Here is a 20,146-nt window from a genome sequence, read left to right on the forward strand (position 1 = left end):
TGTTAATAATGTTTTATGTTGCTAAATGCATTTTAATGAATTATATGCTTAATTTATTGACTGTGAAATCTCACCCCTTCTGCTTGAAAATGTTGCCCTTCGTATGGGTAACTTGCGGGTAATAAAGACTAGAAGTGTTCGTGAGTGGACTCCTCACTCGTGTCTAGGTGCTCTGATACGTAACGGGATGGGGGCTTGCTTTTACTTCTATTCCTTACGTGTCTTTTATGAACCTTTTTGAATAAATATTGAACTAAGACTCATGAGATTTTGATGAGGCCTGCGTGCCAAGACTTTAGTATGCTGAACTATTTTCCGCTGCATGATTTTAGATTTTGAAGTTGAATTTGAAAGATAATTATTATTATTATCCATTTTATGATTTAAAGAAGTATGTGACATTCCGTTTGTGATTAAATTACTCTGATTTATGATGAAATTTTTAAGTTGGGAAAAACGGGGTGTTCCATAGTGTCCTTTCTAAAGATGTAATCCCCTTTTTTATTTTCTTTTTCTTTTCTCATGTAAAAAAAAAATAAAAATTCTTCAATTAAGAGATTTATAACATTTATACTTATATTTTATACAAAAACACATCCTCACTATCTTCTCTTTCTCTAAAAAAAATAAAGGGTCATGTTAACTTGTGCTCTTAGGGCACATGTTAAGCAACCTAAATATAGCAATTTTGCATTGGAAAACACAATATAACAACTTTTATTTATAACATTTATACTTATATTTTATACAAACAACACATCCTCACTATCTTCTCTTTCCCTGTTTTTTCCAAAACGAAAAGAATGGAAGAAACATACTATTTTAGGTGTAAACAAAATATTTTTCTAATAGTATCAATTTTTATTCAAATAATGGTATCAATCACAAATACACACAAATAAACAAGGGTTAAGTTCAAGAGCTTAACCCCCACAAGCAAAGATGAACATCATCACAAGTGAGTGATGCTCCATGATAGGAAACTAAGAAACATCAACACACTCACTCACAAAAAGAAAAAAAAAATATGTATCTCTTACAATACAATTAGTATATATCATCAATTAAACATAATGAGAAACATAAATATTGTACTCAGTTGTAGCATCTCCTGTAGTGGTATTCAAAAAGTAAGTAGTAAGTTCAGCATATCCCTTAGCAAATCTAAAAAGTCCACTTCCACCAATCACAGGCATTTCTCTAACCTTTTCATAAGCATCATTTCTTCCCAAGATAGTAATTGTGCTTCCATTATATTTCCCTTCAAATAATGCAAAATTCATTATCATAAGGAAATTAAGCTCAGTTTGTGCAGTATAGGCATATATCCCTTGAGCCCTTCCAACCAATTTTGAGCTCAATTGAGGTCCTGAGGTCAAAGCGTTGTCTATGACTTTAACCTCACCGAAGTTAGTTGTGTTAAACTTCGGAAGAGGTGGAACAATTTCTATCGCGGTGGCGTTGTCTCCGCTGACTACGTCATGCCAATAGAATCTAAAGTGGCTAACATTTTGTCTTCTTCTGAACAAGTTAGGATCTATTGAGCCCACGAAACCGGTCTCATCTTGTGCTGTGACGATTGTGAGGGTGTAACAAGAGAGGAGAAGGAAGAAGAAGATTTTGAAAGCACCTATAGCCATATTAATTTTTCTCTTTTACTCCAACAAAAGTGGAAAGTTAGAAAATGTTTATAAGAAGTTAGGAGATGTAATTAAATGAGTAGTTGTGGTGTGTTCATCTTTTGTATGACATATATATAGAACCATATGCAACCTTGAATATAGTTAATTGTAGTTACTATATGACAAAGATATCAATATTTTTTTATTCCAATTCTCTAGAAATTCAGTATTTTATTTACAAGTGACTTGATCAAACTTTGACTAATTTATATTTACTTTTTTTTTAGAGGGACTAAGTATTTATTTATTTTTAGGGAGACTAATCTATATTTTGTTGAGTCTAATTGTTTAATTTTTTTTTGGCGAACCTTCTACTAATTGTTTAAATTTATTTCTTATTTAACAAGATTTGATTTTTTCCTAAGAGAATCGGTTTTTTTTTTTCACGGATTAAGCAAATCGCTGAATTTTGTTTTTCTAAGACCAAGTTGTATTTTTCTTTCTGCTAATATATAATTTTGTTAATTGCATACAAGGATAAATATAAGATTTAATATTTTATTTCTTCAAAAAAAGATTTAATATTTTAAGATACTAGATTTGAATCCTAATCATTCAAAAAAAAAAATTGAATCCTAATTAAATTGTCATTTTTGTATATAACGCTGATAAAATGAAAACTAAAGTTAGTAATTTTAGTGAGAGATATATTTTTTTGTGAGAGAAATTTTTATTTCCAAATTGACTTGTTCTTGGTCACATGGTTAGAAAATTTCCACAAGAAAGCCTGCATATTTTATATATATCTAATGTCATTGTGATGACCAGTCGTTCATTGTGTTTGAATATTCTTTAAGATCAGATTGAAGTACAATTAATTTTGATTGATAAAAACTTCTAACAACCAGAATATAATAATACACGAGCATGGTTTAATTAATTTTGAGAAATAATATTTGTATAATTATTTTGTTTTGTGACCATTTTTAAGACAATTGTTTTTCTTTCATATTTACATTATGTTTTTATTAACTCTATTGTTTTAGTTTTCGTCTTAATATCTACATTTTTTTATGTCTTTGATTATATCGTAAATTGTCTCAAAAAATATTGTTTAAATAACAAACCTCATTAATTTTTCCATAAAAAGTGGAGAACCTAATTTACAAACGCATGGAGAGGAGTGCAACTCCCCCCTTGTCCATGCAGATTTGATGGGAAAAGCCCAATCATGGATGGTTGAAGTGTAATGTTGATATTGCGTTTCATATTTCCGAAGGGATTTCGACTACAGGTTGTTGCTTTAGGAATGCAGAAGGGGTGTTTGTTGTTGGCCATTCGACGCGGAAGTCTGCTCATATATCAGTCCTTGAAGGTGAGGCTATTGCGTTGCAGGAAGCAATTCAAGTCGCGATTGCAAAAGGTTGGGATAAGGTAGTATTTGAGACGGATTCTCGTACTCTTGTGGATCGAATTTCAAACCGAAGTAGTGGATATCAGAGTTTAGTGTTATAGTCTCTTCTATTAAGTCTATGCTAGCCTTATTTTCCAACTTTGAGGTGAAGTTTGTCACGCATCAAGCGAACATGGTTGCTCATTCGATTGCTAGGGCGGCATGTTCTTGGCCTAGTCGCCATGTTTTTGAGATTTGTCCTCCTTATATTGAATCTTTTTTAATTAATGATATCAGTTACGTTTGCTTTGGTAAAAAAATAATAATAATTACAAACGCATGTTACTTGAAAGATATAAGTTCAATTAACCAAATAACTGGATCAATGAAATTTTGTTAAGAGTTTAGATGTTAGATAGATTCAATTCGAGTTTTGGGATGGCTCCGGAAGAGTAAGAGGAGGAATTTAGAAGATAACAAACTGAACAATTTTTTGTTTATCATTAACCAATCGTTAGAAGTATTTTCTTATAAAGAGATAATTTCATCCTTTTAGAAGGGACTTTATTGACAAATGGCAAATAAAGACTAAGGTGAAGATAATTATTCTGCTGATGGATTTCCTTATTTTCATATGAAATATCCTAACTGATTTGGTGAATCCATGTGACTACTCCCTCAACTAGCGTATTTGAAATCCTTGAGCCACTTTGGCATTTTCCTCACATGCATGCATGCTCTAATTAGCTCTTGATCCAACACTCTGTTGCATAGCATCATGCCTAATCCTTTATCTTGGACCCTTAACATTGCTCCACGCTTCCAAGAGGACCTTGTCCTCAAGGTCAGAGTTAGGGCAACCTTCAGGAAATGGACTTGAATCTGAATGATTGAATGTTGGTGTCCTAAAATTTGTGTTGTGAGAAATTAAAATCCAATACTCTCAAAAAATTGGAAGACATTTCTATGTTTGTCCTTTGTCAAAGTTCTTTTTTTTTTTGACGGAAATAAATATTTATTCAACGATAAAAGGAAGATTCAGTACAAACAACCTTCGCCACAGGGGTCAGGGACGCAGCCCACCCATGATCTGGCACCTAGATTTCTAGCTATAGAGACTAGCTCATGAGCAGCAACATTTTTGCTTCTTCTAATAAACTTAACAGTAACATTTGGGAAACTAGAAAGAAATTCCTTACAATCATAGATAATGTTGTTTAATGTTATGCATTGTTATTGTTGATTGATTTTGATTTTCCTTTGTACAGGATGATGATGATAATTATGAATTTTTAGTCTGGGTTGATGAAGCTGAAGAACTAGAATACTTTAAAAACAATGAAATTGGTGTTGGTCAGAGAAGAAAGGCAAGATTGATTGAGAATGTTCAATTTATGGTTAAGGCTAAGGAAAGTGGTAATGAAGGGGATTGGAGGGCAAGGTTGATGGACAAAGTTTATTGTGTAGGAAATGAGCTTAGAATGGTATTTGATAGGCATAATTTGCTTGTTTGAATTTTTTTAACATGTTACTCTATTGTACTAGGCGTGTGTAACACCCTCAATGAAAAGAGGTTGAAGATGAATGTAATCTTTCTATGATAATAATATAAGCAAATCAGTCCCTGAATTATTTTGAAAACATCAAATTGATCCCTACATTATATGAAAAACTATCAAATAAGGCATTGAATTATATAAACAGATATCAAATTGATCCTAGGTGCATATATGTTCAGAACAAATTAAAAAACAAAGAGACACAATTGGAGTGCATAATATTTGTTTCATAATTTAGTCATTGCACTACGAGTGCAGAAATATTACATATCCAAAAGCAACCCAACTATGGGGCATTAATAAGTCATAAGTCATAGAAGGATGTTTTTAAAATAGGGTTAATTATGTTTTTGGTCCCTACAAAATTGCGACCTTGTAAGTTTAGTCCTTACTTAATTTTAATAGCATTTTTAATCCCTACAAAAAATTTCTGCACTCAATATTAGTCCTTACTCAATCCAAATTTGTTTAATTTATGCTTAAACTCTTAAGTTTTTCAACAATTTTTTACAGGCGTGTTAAGAACGTTAGTAAAAGGTCCTCCGAAAAAAATATCGCAAAAATTTGATTTCTACGTCCATATTTTTGTTACTTATATCTTAAATTTTTGTCGTTTTAAAAAATTCATATTTAATTTATTTCATGTTAAAAAATTATAGATTTTTGTAAATGAACCTTTCATAGTGTTCTAAACTTGTATAAAAAGAATCGTTAAAAAATTTAAGAGTTTAAGGATAATTAAACAAAATTTATTTTAGCAGGGACTAAAATTATAAGTAAATTTTTTTTTTGTAGGGATTAAAAAAGCTATTAAAATTAAGTAAGGACTAAACTTAGAAGGTCGCAATTTTATAGGGACCAAAAACATATTTAACCCTTTTAAATATTACATAGCCAAAAGCAACCTAACTAGGGCATAAATAAGTCATAAACAGGAAGTTCCTAAATATTTACATATCCAAAAGGACTTGTAGAATAAATAAGCCATGATTTAAACAGGATTCGTTACTTCTTTGGAATTCCTAGTTGGGATAAACTCCATGAATTGGGGTTGAGTAGAATCAGATGGCTCATAACCAGGATATGGTACTCTAATAAGTCCGCGAGTAGTTGTATGTGTTAGAGCAGGACCTCTCACTTGTGTTTGCTTAGACCTCTCAGTTAAAATAATTGGTCCTCTCATGCCATACCTCCTTGTATTTACACCCGACAATAAAATTTTCAATCAAATCAGTCCTTAAATTATCACACTTACTAGCAAATCCATCCTTATATTTTATAACAGCAGAACAAAACTATGTGGCATACCTGTCCATCAACAACACAATGCGAATCAGAATTCACTACCATAAAAAATGTACCCTTTTTAGTAATTGTGTCAATCAACCACTAATTCCTTCACGACTTTTCTCATGTTCGTCAATTTTAGTAACCAAAATGAAAAGAAAAAAAACAATTTTTTAAGTTATAAACTAAAAACCCTAAAATGAACTCAAACCCTACTAAACGTGTGACTATGTGACCAACAAATCAAACATCAAACAAAATTTCAGGATAAAAACGAATGGATAAAAATGAAAACGAAAATGAAAAAAAGGGTCACAAACAATGGAGATAATGAACGGTCGTGAATGGAAAAACGAATAGGAAAAGGTTAACCTTCATAGACTAAGAAATCTTCCTTCAAAACGGCTCTTCAAACAATGATCGATGGTGCTAGAATCATAGCTTTTGGAGAGATGAAGATGATGATAGTTTTAGCGGGAATGAGAAGAGTCGGGACCGGTTTGATGTTTCTGAATGAAATGTGAGGATGGCAGGATGGGTAAAAGAGGAAAAATGAAAAATTGAAAGTGAAAAGTGAAACTTGAAACGTTTCATGCAAAACGGCCTTTGTACACGTGGAGGACATATGGATATCACAACACAACATGAAGGTTGACACATCAGCCTTCCTAACGGAGAGATTGGACAAAGGGATGAATTTGATGAATGTTTGTTAAATTCAGATACTAACATGCTATTTCAACATATTAAAAGACGAAATTGATTGATCTTGATAAATTTAAAGACGAAAATGCTTATTCACTCATTCTAATTAATTGCTCTACAATATGAGCCCGAAACCATATCTGACACACAGTCAAACACATGTTATGTTTAGGTAAAAGCTCAACTTATTTAACATGATGAGGAATATAGCAATCTTATCCCAAATTTAGATTATTTTTTTTTTTATATATAGACGAAATGGCAAAATCTTCGTAAACTTATACAGAAATTCAATTTTCTATCACTTTAAATTACTAATGTCAATTCCTATATAAAAAAAATTAATAATGTCAATTCGACCAATAATTTTTTCATAGTAGTCGACTAAGTCATGACACAATATTTTTTTAATCGGGTGTGTATTATGATATTATACTGAAAATATATAAGTACAAGATATATACAGGTCAACAATACGACAAATTGACCATATGAATGAGTTATTGTCCCACTCTCATATATAGATTATTTTCAATAACAATGTTATTTTTACACCTACCTTTGTTTCTCTCTACTATACATGTAGTGGTTTTGAATGAGTCTTGCTAATTGCTATAATGAAATCTTTTAAAATTTTATCAATCTAATCGTTATATTTAAAAAGTATTTTTAACAAAGTAATCTATAATTAGTGATTTCAAAGCCTCATGTGGTGTAAATATGATTAAGAGTTTAACTGATATCATTTATTGTCTGTGTAACAATTTTATACACATACACCTTAAAAAATATTGGTTACAAAAAAAAAGAGAAAAACAAAGAACTGATCTCTAGAGGGAAAAAAAAAAAAAGTGTTCCTGTTGCGTCAATTTTGGGAAGACTCAGCATATCATCCGGAGGAGAAGGATGGATGAGGAGGTCTACATTCGATAAAGCTTCAAGCTTGGTCATAACATCCGCACACTTGGTTCCTTTTCGAAGGGTGTGACAAATAGTGATGTTGTTTTGCTCTATCAAATATTTTATGTCTTGAATGAAAACAACATGAAGTTAACATGGTATTTCATGGATGGACCTTTTATGAGATTTATACCATGTAAGGAATCAGAGTAGTAAATGAGTTCATCAATGTTCACAACTTAGCTAACAAGAGGCACTGGTAAATGACAAATAATTCAGTTTGGAGAATATTCGAAGAATTGTGAATATAACTTGAAAAACCTGATAGGTAAAAACCAACATTATTTCTTAGAATACCACCGAAGTCATCTCTAATAGGAGTGCATAGACATATCTTCCGTGAACATTAAGGATGATACTAAAGAGATTGTTATTACTCTACTTTATGAATCTACTTTCCAATGCGCCATTAGAGATTGGTTTGAAGCAAACTTTGAAATTTTTAACCATGGTCGTAATGTTGAAAGAGAGATGATGTAAGGACCAAATTTTGTTACTAAAGCATATATTGTTTCAGTGGCGCCAATCCCACCAAAGTGCAGCCGCAAACAGAAAAAAATGCGGACCCACACACGTCCAATTCCATCTCACTATGTACATAACTTTAGAAACAAATGCAGCACAGTTGTCAAAATATCATTTCTCATTATAATTGGATACATGTGCAAAACCGATTTATATTGTCGGTACATAACAATTAATCTATAACAATATATAAAGGGAATAAATGATTTTTTTTAGTTGAATTTTTTTGTTATTCTCGTTATACCCTTAACAAGTTTGCTTCTAAGAATGGTATATTGTTGGTTTTATTGGAAAATATAAGAATTTTTATTATATTTAATTTGTTATATTATGGATTAAAGATAAAAATAGTTTGTTATTGTTTAAAAGTCACAAACAAAATCCTTCAAAAAAAAAAGTCAGAAACAAAAGAGATTGTTTAATTAAAATCAAAATTTCATATAAAAAACAAAACATTGTTTATAATTTACACACGCTAGTGCATAAAAAATTGACAGACAATATGAACGCAAGTCTCTTATAATATTTGTATTTTATTGACATAAGCAACCTCCCTCTCTTCTCTTGTCCTTTCTTTGCCAAAACAAAGCGTTAGAAGGACTAATATATAATGTGTAAGTAAAATATTTTTCAACAGTACATTTTTATTTAAATCATGAAACCAAACACAGTTACACAAATAAAAAGGGCTTAAATCATGAGCTCAACCACCACGTGAAAATCAAGCAAAGTATTGCATAATGAAGACATTAGAGATAATAAGCCTTAGTTATAGAGATAACTTGTTACAGAAGTTATCTGTTAGTTACCTCCAACTACCTGTATCAGAGTATTTGTTAGTATACATCTAGTGTAGTATAGTTCCTCTAGTACTTCACTTCACCTGTATAAGTTGTACTATCATTTTGATCACACTTAATGAGAATTGATTCATTCATTTGTTCCTTCATAATATAGTATCAGTGACTTTTCACCCAAGGAGAGAAAAGTTTGTTACGAGTCAGTTGTAACCGTTTCCGTCATTGATGCTTCTTCTTGAAGCTTCACATTGAAGCTTTTCTTTGTTTTCTTGTTGAAGATTTAGCATCTTCAACCTTCGTTTCTCCTTTTTCCTTCATTTTCTTCAAATTGTGCCTCATTTTTTGCTCAATTTGTTCGAATTTCTTTAATTTCTATCTTCTTCTTCTCCTTTAAACTTTGTTTTCCATGGCTCCTCGTAATCCTTCTCCTCCTCCTTCAAATTCTGATTCGGATTCTGCATACTATGTGCATCCGAGTGAAGGTACTAGCTCTTTGGATATCACTCCAAACCTCAATGGATCAAACTACCTTGCTTGGCAACATTCCATGCAACAAGCATTAGGAGCGAAGAACAATCTCGGTTTCATTGATGGTTCCAATCCCATACCTGCCATTGATGACCTTAACCGTCAAGCTTGGGAACGTTGTAACCACCTTCTTCATTCCTAGATTCTCAATTTGGTTACTGAATCCATTACGCAAACTATTGTTTTCCATGATACTGCTTTATCTGCTTGGGAAGATTTGAAAGAATGTTTTGCTAAGGTGGATCGAGTTCACATTTCTTATTAGAGATCTATTATCAACAATCTCAAGCAAGGTACCAAAACTATGTTAGATTACTCATTGAGCTTCGTACTTTATGGGATGATGTGAATTCACACAGACCAATTCCAAATTGTAATTGTATGCATCCTTGTAGATGTGATTCTATACGCCTTGCTAAGCTTTAAAGATCTGAAAATCAAATCATTCAGTTTCTTACTAGTTTGATTGAGTCATTTTCTGTGGTTGGACTTGTTTTATCCTAAAAGCAGCGTAATTGATTGTCTGTTTTGCACAATATTAGACAGGGTCGCAAAACGTCTTAAAGAGAAAGATGGGACTCAATCTATTAACAATTTTGATAGATAAAAATTCTTTTTCAAAATGGTATTTGAAAATCCAAATACAACAATTTAGAAATTCAAAAACTATTACTACTAGAGAAGAGGATGAAATGTTAGTTTTCCTAGATCAAATTCAACTTAACTCATCAACTCAGCTATCCACCATACTCTCTCCGTCTCTATATCTAAACACCCATTTGATTTTATTTTTGTCCCTATATGTAAACTCCTTTTCAAATTACTATATGCATTTATTACTTTTTTCCTAAACATACCCCTAATTAATACTACTAATTTGTCTTGAAATATGAATAATCAAATTTATTACACATACAAACAAATGACAATTTGGTAATATTAATACACAAAACAGACACATTAATTACACTGACAACTTTTCTTAAGAAATGTGAAAAAAGCAAAGGAGAGGTTACATTAAGGAACGGAGGGAGTACATATTTTTCATTAAATTAATTGAGTTGTGGATAAGTCGGCTAATTTGAATAGGAGTCTCGAACATGAATTACCCTTTCTATATGGCTGATTGAAAAGTCCACATCCATCATGTTTTTCGCAAAATAAGAACCTAGTAAATTGTGGCAATTTTAATAGACGATAAGACACCAGAGTCAACTTAAATTGCATTCTTAAAAAAGAGTCAACTTTGGAGAAATTAGTATGTGAAGTTAAAGTTAAGAATCACCTATGTATTTTTACCAGTCAACTAGTCAAAGGAAATATGAAGATCAAGAGCAATAAAAACAAAAGAAGCGCCAAACAACCCTGGCACACAAAGCATCCAAAATAAAACCCACCAACACCAAAGCGTCGTATAGTGATTTTGACACCTAACCTTTATTTCTCTCTACTACACATATTGTGTCTTGATGGTCTAGTTAGATTGATAAAATGATGATGCCCACTGCTTACTAAATGCCTGTTTGGTACTGTGTTTGTAAATCGAGTTTGATGGAAATCACTGAAAAAACCATTTTAACGTAGAAACTATTATTTGAAACTTCTGAAAATCACAACAAAAACGAATAGAAAACGTGCAAATTGTGTTTTTGTACGTTGCAAACGGGAAACCAAACACACACTAAATAATATATGATTATAAAATCTCGTGTAGTGTAGATATAGTTAAGAGGTTAATTGATATCATATATTGCAAGTGTAACAATTTTCTTTTTGCATATACGTTCAATTATTACATCTCACTATGACACTATACATTAAGTTTAGAAACAAATATAGGTCAAATATTATGTTTGGTTCTTTTAGTTTGACAGAATTCTTAAGTTAGTCTTTTAAATTTCGAAAGTTTCAATTATGTCATTTTAGTTTGACACCCTCGAGCTTTTAAAAGGCAAAATTTTGATCCAAGTCAACAACTTAACGGCTACATCAACATCAGTTAAAAGGAGACTGACAACAGGGGTAACGGTGAAATAGTTTATCAATTAAAATGACATATTTGAAACTTTTGAAACTTAAAGTATTAACTTGGGAATTCTGTCAAACTAAAATGACCTAATTGAAACTTTCGAAACTTAAAGGACTAACTTGGGAATTCTGTCAAACTAAAAGACCAAAAATAGTATTTGGCCAACAAATATAATAAGACAAATAGCATTCCTTAAAAAAACAGATAGACAATATAATGATATAATTGGCTTTGGATGCATGTGCAAAAACTATTTATACCGTCGGTACATAACAATTAATAATCTTTTATAACAATTAATAATCTTTTATAGTATTTGTATTTCATTGACATAAGCAACCTCACTCTCTTCTTTTGTCCTCTCTTTGCCAAAACAAAGCGTGACAAGGACTAATTTATGTGTAAGTAAAACATTTCCAACAGTAAATTTTTATTCAAATCTTGAAACCAAACACAGTTACACGAATAAAAAGGGTTTAAATCATGAACTCAACTACACCCCGGAAAATCATGCAAAGCTTGAGCATCATCCCAAGTTATTGACAATACAAAACATCATCATTTATGATGAGAAACATAAACATTGTATTCAACCACGGTATCCCCGGTTATGAAATCAAAAGAGATTGTTCTAGCTTCAGCATATCCCTTAGCAAATCGGAAAACCCCGCTACCACCGATCACTGGTAACTCTCTAACCTTATCGTTTGCGACGTTCCTTCCAGAGATAGTAATGGTACTCCCATTATACTTTCCTTCAAACAAGGCAAAGTTCATAACCATAAGAAAATCAAGCTCGGTTTGCGATGTAGCGGCATAAAACCCTTGAGCCCTACCTAACAATTTTGAGGTCAAGTTTGGTGTCAAGGTTAAAGGGTTGTCGATTATCCTCACCAAACCAAAAGCACTAAAAGAGTTGTTAAATTTGGGAAGTGGTTGAATGATTGGAATGGAGGTTGCGTTTGCTCCTCCCACTATGTCTTGCCAGTAGAACCTAAAGTGGCTAGCAGCTACTTTCTTTGTAAGCAACTTGGGATTTATTGAGCTTACAAAACCGGTCTCATCTTGTCCAGTGACAATTGTGAGGGTGTAGAAAGAGAGTAGAAGGAAGAAAAAAAGTTTTTGGGAAGTATTCATAGCTATATGGTTTGTTAAGGCAAATTTTCTCTTTTAATCCAACAAAAGTGGAAATAGTACAAGAGAATAGTGAGGGGAAGTTAGGAAACTTAGGATGTATATAGAGATATATATAGAAACATGCAACCTTGAGTAGGTGTGGTGAGTGCATCTTTTACTAGAGATATATATAGAAACATGCAACCTTGACCTAACACATGATATAGTTAATTCCAAACACAATGAAAAATATCAAAGTTTTTATTCCATTTTTAAAAGAAGTTCAGTCTTTGCAAGTGACTTGAAAATTTGACTAATATATTTTTGTTGAACGAGTATCTTTTTTTATATATATTTATGCGACTAGGTTTGGATCCAGCCTGATTAAATAGAATTGTTCTTTGCATAATAATACAATGATAAGAGTGAAATTCATGATCATTATCTCATAGGAATTATTGAAATCTCTCAAGACTAGGTGTTCAATTTTAGCATAATACCAAGCATTATTAAAATCCACATGAGTGATGGGTTGTAGATATTAAAATATTTTTTATTCAAAGATGAAGTCTTCTGGTCACATGGATGGAAATTTCAACTAGAGACCAATTTATATGAGGTCATTGTGAGGACTAGTTTGGCCTTTTATATGTTTGAATATTCTTTATTAGGATGAAGATGCTGTGCCGGAAATTTTGATTTCCTTTTACTAGATTAGTACCAATGGCTGAACTACACTATCTGTTTTTACATGTTTTTAGTTTTACGAATCAAAAGTTGAGAAATCACATTTTCTAACTATACTATTGATACGAAACATCTCTAACTAAAGTATTCATGACTTTGTCGATAATTAATCAGCACCTATGATTTGGTTGACCAATTTAGTAGAGTCTACCTTCTCAACGACATTTTTCATCCATAAAATTAGAATATGAGATATTACTTTAAAGATATGAATTCATTTCTACTCGGATTAATGTAATATTGATAAATTTAAAAATCACATTTATATTAAAAAGCCTTAAGTCAACAAAATAAGAAAAAATGACCTAATTCCTTCAAATAATAAAAAATGACCTAATTATAAATAGCACCTTGGATAGTATAATAATATATAGTCTAACTAATTTAAAATTGTGGATTACTTAAATGATGTAAGTTCAATTATTAATGATGTCGACCCCATGGAAAATAAAATAAGGCAATTTTTCGGTAGAATTATTATTATTTTTTAGTAGAAATAAAATAAGGCAATTTAATAACGAAAAAAAATTAAACCATATAGGTAAAACATCACACCAATCCAACTAATAGAGATTTAATTAGTTACAAGTCAAATTTACAATTTGGTTTGAAAGCTCAAAGTGTGATAACATGTTGGAGTGTTTGAAACTAGCTGCCAATGACTAAATAAAAGTCACAAACAGTACAAAATTGCTGATGTTTGAGAAGTAATACATTTTCTAAGGAAAAAGACATTTAATTATTAAAAATATAAACAAAGCAATGTAATACAAACTTTGAAGGTCCAATTTGCCGCTGCATACATCCAGAAGATCAATATTTCATAATATTATCCTATTATAATAATGTCTAATCAAGTAGTTAGTTAATTATATAATCAATTACTCATTTTAGAGATTAAATAAATCCAGTATTTTCTTAGTTCGTTTCCTCTTCATTGGAATCAATGATGGTTGGATCCATATATTATGAGATTTATATCAAATTTTAAAGTGAATGGTTCTGTTTTTTTAGTACACAAACCTACTCCCCATTTCCTTTTTAAGAGTTTTTTTTCTTCTTCTTAATTCTCCCCTTTTCAGAGAAAGGAAATCATTTCAGCCAAAATTTGAACACAAATTATCTTAAACAATTGATTCTTAACTGAAACTATTTAAACACTTAAACTAACCGTTTGGTTATATATGTACATTTTGCTTATATTTAAACCAAAGTCATTCATATTTAATTGATAATTGTATTATATTTTGTTTTTTTAATATAAATAAAAAGGTCATGTATAACTCAGGATAAATACTTTGCGTTATAACCATATGACATTTAACATAGAAATGACAAATCCATGTCTAACATATATAGCATGCAAACTATATTATTTTTATTGATAAAATGTTAATAATCGTATGAATGAGCAAAACTAATGGGACATTACATGACTTCTGTGTCTTCCCAGTATTTTTAAATTTTCTTATTAAACTCACAAAATCTGATCACATGAACAAATGATGAGGTTGTGTAAGAAAATGTACTATTCATGAGATGCTTCATATGTTTAGAAAAAGCATGAGCAATTTGTGCTATATAAATATTTCCTTACATTTACTACTTTGTGTTGGGTTTCCTTTGCTAACATTATTTTTACAATAAAACTCTCTACAAGTATTTTTCTTTTTGTCTTGTTTCTCTTGCTTTTTTGTATGCTAGCAAACTCTTGTTTCTCTTGCTTTTTTGTATGCTAGCAAACTTAGAGATTAGGGAGTTTGCGTATACTTTTTTACTCTGCTTTTTTCTTTTGTTTCTTTTCTTTTTTTGTTTAAGTTTTCTTTTTTTTTTTTGAATGAGTACAATGTTACATGGTTTGAATTTTCGTCAAAATAAATAAATAATTGTTACACGATTTGAATTTGTGGTTGATAATGTTGTAACATATTCTCTTGTGCTTTCTAAACAAGGAGTTACTTATTAGGAATATAGGATTTTAATGTTTTGTTTCTTAAAACTTATTTGTTTTAAGTTTATTGGTGTTCTGTTTTTTCAATTGGTGTTAAGCTTGCTAAACTTCAAGGATCGATGTCATGTCAATGTAAATTGATATTGTGGGTTAGGTTAACCAATAGGAGAAGCAAAATTGGTTTTTATTAGTTTGAATGGTCGATTGTAGTTGATTTTGCTTATCAAATTGATATTATGATATATAGTTTTTGAATATAAACTTAATTTTTTTACACAAAAGTTTATTGTTCGTTCAAATCATTTTTAAGTGAATGTATCTAAAAATAAACATAAGTAACCTTACATTCAAAACATTTTTTAACTAAAATCAATTTATTCAAAATTATTTTTCGTCAATATGCAGAACCAAACACGCACTAATTTTTTGGTACAAACACAGTAAATTTGTCGGGGGTCTAATATTCAAGCATTTACTTCAATATACTTCAATTGTCATGACAATGTTCAAAATATTAAAATATGTTGATTTTAGCTTTTATTCGATTGAACTCTTTAAAATCCTATACTTTTCTTTGTGCTCTCCTTTTTGTCATAAATGCTTTAATGAAATAAGTTTCTCCTCTTGTGCTAGGATGAGGACAGAAAGGAAAACACACATTTTTAATGTCAAAAGGACTCAACCTATCTCACAAAAACTAGTGAGAAAGACTTTATGTGGTAGAAATTTGAATAAGAATCAACTTGGTGGGGTCATATTTGGATGCACAAGGAGTACAATGAAAGAATGTCTATCAAAACAACTATTTGGTTAGTCTCTGCATTTTATTGCTTTTATGGTAGTATATTTAATAAACAAATTATTATCTTATTTTCGATTCTATGTTTGTACCTATCAAAATTGCGTCTGAGTTAGTCTAACATGATTTAACTATAAATTATTATGTTTTGCTTCCAACTTGTGAATTGACTCAAATCTCAAACTCGATTCTAATTATTTTAGCTTTTGTAGTAACAAAGAGTTAATTCTCAAATTTACTGACATGTACACACATACAAAAGAATTTTTTTAATCAAAACCATCCATGTAATTTCTCTAGTAACTATTATAAGTAAATATTCTTTTTTGGCTTTCTTTGAATAACTAATATATTTTGACTATATTAAAAATCAGATACATAAATTATTCAATAAAATACCATAGTATTTGGAAGGATTATAAATTAACCAATTAAATCAAAATTAATGTTTATCACTGCATAACTAAATGCACGTTTAATATGACTCTAACGGTAACTAAAAATTGTATTTTGCAAAAGAAAATCGATGTTGTATTTATACAACAATTACTCACTTCAAAGTGATTGTTTTACAATTGAAGCTATCAATTTTAGGCATTATACATTGATTTCTCCTCATTGATTGTGGAATTATTGGATCACTTATTAGTAACTAATATGGGTTTTATTTGTTTTAATAGGATTACCATCTCAACACTTTTCTTATGTGAAGAAAATTGATTGTGGGTTGCCTTTGTTTCTATTCAATTATACTGATAGAAAGCTTCATGGGATTTTTGAGGCATCTAGTACGGGGAAAATGTATATAGACCCTTATGCATGGATTAATGATGATTACTCCGACGAAACACAATTTCCTGCACAGGTAACATATGTTAATTGTTGTCTAGCTACAAAACAAACTATATTTTATATGATGGTGAAGATGATTCATGTAAGGCTTATTAAAATAAATACTTTGCTGTTATTGAATTTTTAAGGTAAAAGTTTGTGTCGGACTTCAGTGTCGTCCGTTGTCTGAAGCTAAATTTGGACCAGTAATTGCGGAGAACTATTATGATAATAACCATTTTTGGTTTGAACTAGACCGTAGTCAAACAAGCAAGCTAGTGTATTTACTCGCGTCTACACCAATAGCTCCTGATACATATGTACCGCGATATAATAAGAAATGGAGATCAGTTCGACCTCGTCCATCATATGAAACTATGAAGAAAGGTGAAGCATTTAAAATACATGAGTCATAAATAGTGTTTTTACTCATTCAAATGGGAATAAAAATAAATTGATATTACTTGTTTTTTTAGATCAAGACACTCAACAAGTGCATACCCATCCAATTAAGACAAAGGTAAATGAGGGTGAGAAAAACCGTATACATAAGAAACTATTGGAATTGGCTCTTGGCAAGAAAAACCAAGACCTCTCATTTCTAGACAATATAAATGGCGTTCCTGATGAGAACAAGATAACGGTTTATATAGAGGCACCACCAGATTTAGACCAAAACGGAGATAATTCTAGTGCTTCATTCAAGAATTTATACACCATAATACAGGTTGTTGAAGTTGATGAATAAAAATATTTTAAACAGCACAAAGTAATCTTATTTATATTCAACTAACATTAATTCATTTTTTCAGTCGGTGCAACAAGATGAAGAACTAAAAGCTTTTCAGAAAACACACTCCCAGAAGAATGGTCACCTGGAACAAAAACTGGTACAATTTATATGTTGTGGATACTAAAAAAAGTTAATCACATCCTTCAACTATGTTTTACTATCTTTAAATGCTAATGTTGTCATGCATACATGCTCTTCATACATATTGGCATAATATGACTATATGGGAAATTACATAATTTATAAAATTTAATTGATTTATAGATTATTTCTATTATTTTAAATCATTAATGTCACATTGCATGTGTTTATTTACTATTAGGGAAAATTATCTTTTGTATTGCATTGAAATTTTTATACTGGAATTTGAATAAAACATGCTTTCAAAGAAAAAAGATAAATCAAACAAATATTAACTTAGTTAAAACTTAACAGTAACCAAATTAATATCATTAAAGACTATAGTTATCAAATTCAAAAAACAAATGCACCACTATTCAAGTGATAAAATGGTCATTACCATTTTTTGGAGGCATCCTGAATATTTGATATACCTTCAACTTTACTATTTTATGTTTTATATTTATCATAAGTCATATTCTCTTTATAACATTTATATTATGCCAGATGAAACCATCATTGGAAATTCATCATGTCAAAGATAATTGTACAATGTTTGAATGTATAAATATTGAGAAGACAACTATTCAGTCATTTGAGTATGAGGATGCAATCAAATATTTTCAACCTATGAGCTCTCTTGGCTTTTACACATCACAAGTACAAATGAAAGGTGATGTTTATTTTTTTATTTTTTTGTGGTGGAAATGGTTGTGTTTGGTATGACATGTGTGATATCTCAGTTTTTTTTTCAATTGGATTGAAAAAATAACAATCTGGGCTAAACAATTTTGTGTGTGCAGTTGATAGTACTTCCAATGAAATTGACTACTTTGAAAATGTTGATATGGTTGATTTAGACCATAAAATGTGGATCTCTGTACATTCAAATTTAGACAAGGTAAAGTATATTAGCTTATGATTTTATATCATCTAATCCTACCCAACAAACATTTTTGACTAGTACAAAAAGCATTTATTTCTTCACAATACAAAATAACTAAAATGTCAATTTGCTTCATGTCTTTGGAAAGCATAAATAAAATTGTGAACTTATCGTCATTTATATTTTCAGAGATTTGAAATTGCTACAATGGAACAAAGTGGTTCCCTTCATACGAATGGTAGATGCAATGGATTTGACCATTTGAAGTAAGACTTCATGCCTTAACTTTTGCAATTTTTGGTTGGAAGTATAATGTTTCAAAAAAAAAAACCTATCTAAAATAAGATTCAAATATGCAGAGAATATTTTTCTTAAAGAAGAATAGTATGGGGTAAACTTTTAAAACCATTAATATGCAAAATTTGAATATGAATATATCATATTTCAAAACTAATTTAGAAAGACAAAGAATTGTGTTAAACTAGAGTTGAATAAAAAATAATATTATATTAATATTATACAACAAAACTTATCTATTCATTTTGTAGGTATACCATTGGTGGCTTTGATGAAAACACAATGGTTTCATATATGAAACTATTTGATCCATGTCTTGAGCCAAAGATGGAACTAATGACTTACCTTACGGATTTCTTTAGTGCTATTGATTTCAAGGAGTCCATGGGACCAAGGGAGTCAAAGTTTTTGAAAACATTTTAGCTGCGGTAAGTATACTTTTTAAATATATATATATATATATATATATATATATATATAATAGAAAGAAAGTTAAGTTACAAGGAAAGTAAAAGAAAAAAAAACGTAAGAAACTTACACAACCTTGTTAATGTCCCACATAGAAACAAATGACTAATTAACTTGATATTTACATCTCATCAAATGAGTCTAATTGTCAATTTAAACTCAATTCTTTTAAATCAAATTTTTAAAAATCTATTGTATCGAAATATAGTAAAGTAGCTAGTTTCCTTTTACATTTCATTGGGTTGAACTACTACTATCACTAAACTTGTAAGTGTATGCATAAATTAACCAATGAAGGGAAACTGCACATTAGTTTCGTTATTCAATTAACATAATCTAATATTGTACTATTTTTGCAGTTTTATGAGGCAGCGAATGTGTTTGTGATAAAAATGGAGATAAACAACAATGGTGAACTTTATAAAAATACAACAATCGTGATTTAGACTATAGTTGTAATAGCTACTATGCCAATTTCATATTAAATATAGTTACTATCATATAATCAATAGGCACAAAATTATATGAAGTTATGTTTCTTGTACTATTCTACTATGATTTTAAGAGTGTGTTGTTTTTTTAGTACAACTAGTAAAAAAACCCGTGCTAACGCACGGGTACAGTTATAATTTTAGAATTTAAAATTTAATCCATGTGTTAATTACCAACATTACATAGATGAGGGTATAATATAATTATAGAATTAAAGTGATATGATGTTCTAAATACT

The 20,146-nt window shown here is 30.3% G+C and overlaps 1 protein-coding gene and 2 pseudogenes across 3 annotated transcripts; 1 reads left to right on the forward strand and 2 right to left on the reverse strand.

Moving 5' to 3' along the window:
* Window positions 1-840: 840 nt before the first annotated feature.
* On the reverse strand, window positions 841-1,734 carry LOC146926213 (dirigent protein 22 pseudogene; annotated as a pseudogene).
* A 10,087-nt stretch (window positions 1,735-11,821) lies between these two features.
* Window positions 11,822-12,689, reverse strand: LOC146926214 (dirigent protein 22 pseudogene; annotated as a pseudogene). Its single transcript, XR_015034048.1, has one exon. The product of XR_015034048.1 is annotated as a dirigent protein 22 pseudogene (transcript).
* A 1,485-nt stretch (window positions 12,690-14,174) lies between these two features.
* Window positions 14,175-20,001, forward strand: LOC146926215 (uncharacterized). 2 transcript variants are annotated; one of them, XM_085758586.1, is made up of 11 exons: window positions 14,893-14,930; window positions 15,856-16,031; window positions 16,702-16,886; window positions 17,002-17,239; window positions 17,329-17,579; window positions 17,665-17,742; window positions 18,273-18,438; window positions 18,569-18,666; window positions 18,841-18,917; window positions 19,200-19,376; window positions 19,776-20,001. In XM_085758586.1, the coding sequence occupies exons 2-10, from the start codon at window positions 15,857-15,859 to the stop codon at window positions 19,369-19,371; spliced, it is 1,440 nt and encodes a 479-aa protein (XP_085614712.1). In that variant the 5' UTR covers window positions 14,893-14,930; window position 15,856; the 3' UTR covers window positions 19,372-19,376; window positions 19,776-20,001. The 2 variants fall into 2 exon arrangements, with proteins under 2 accessions (XP_085614713.1, XP_085614712.1); XM_085758587.1 differs by having other exon boundaries at window positions 14,175-16,031.
* Window positions 20,002-20,146: the final 145 nt, after the last annotated feature.

The sequence above is a fragment of the Medicago sativa genome, chromosome 4 (genome assembly GCF_051527215.1).
Source record: "Medicago sativa cultivar Bolivia chromosome 4, Bolivia_mono, whole genome shotgun sequence".
NCBI classification, from domain to species: domain Eukaryota; kingdom Viridiplantae; phylum Streptophyta; class Magnoliopsida; order Fabales; family Fabaceae; genus Medicago; species Medicago sativa.

Bases quoted from the DNA above. Each gene is read 5' to 3' on its own strand.
- LOC146926215 (XM_085758587.1), top strand. From the start codon at position 15,719: ATGACAATGTTCAAAATATTAAAATATGTTGATTTTAGCTTTTATTCG. The intron at 16,887-17,001 runs GTAACATATGTT...TGAATTTTTAAG, and splicing joins AAACACAATTTCCTGCACAG to GTAAAAGTTTGTGTCGGACT. The intron at 17,240-17,328 runs GTGAAGCATTTA...TTGTTTTTTTAG, and splicing joins ATATGAAACTATGAAGAAAG to ATCAAGACACTCAACAAGTG.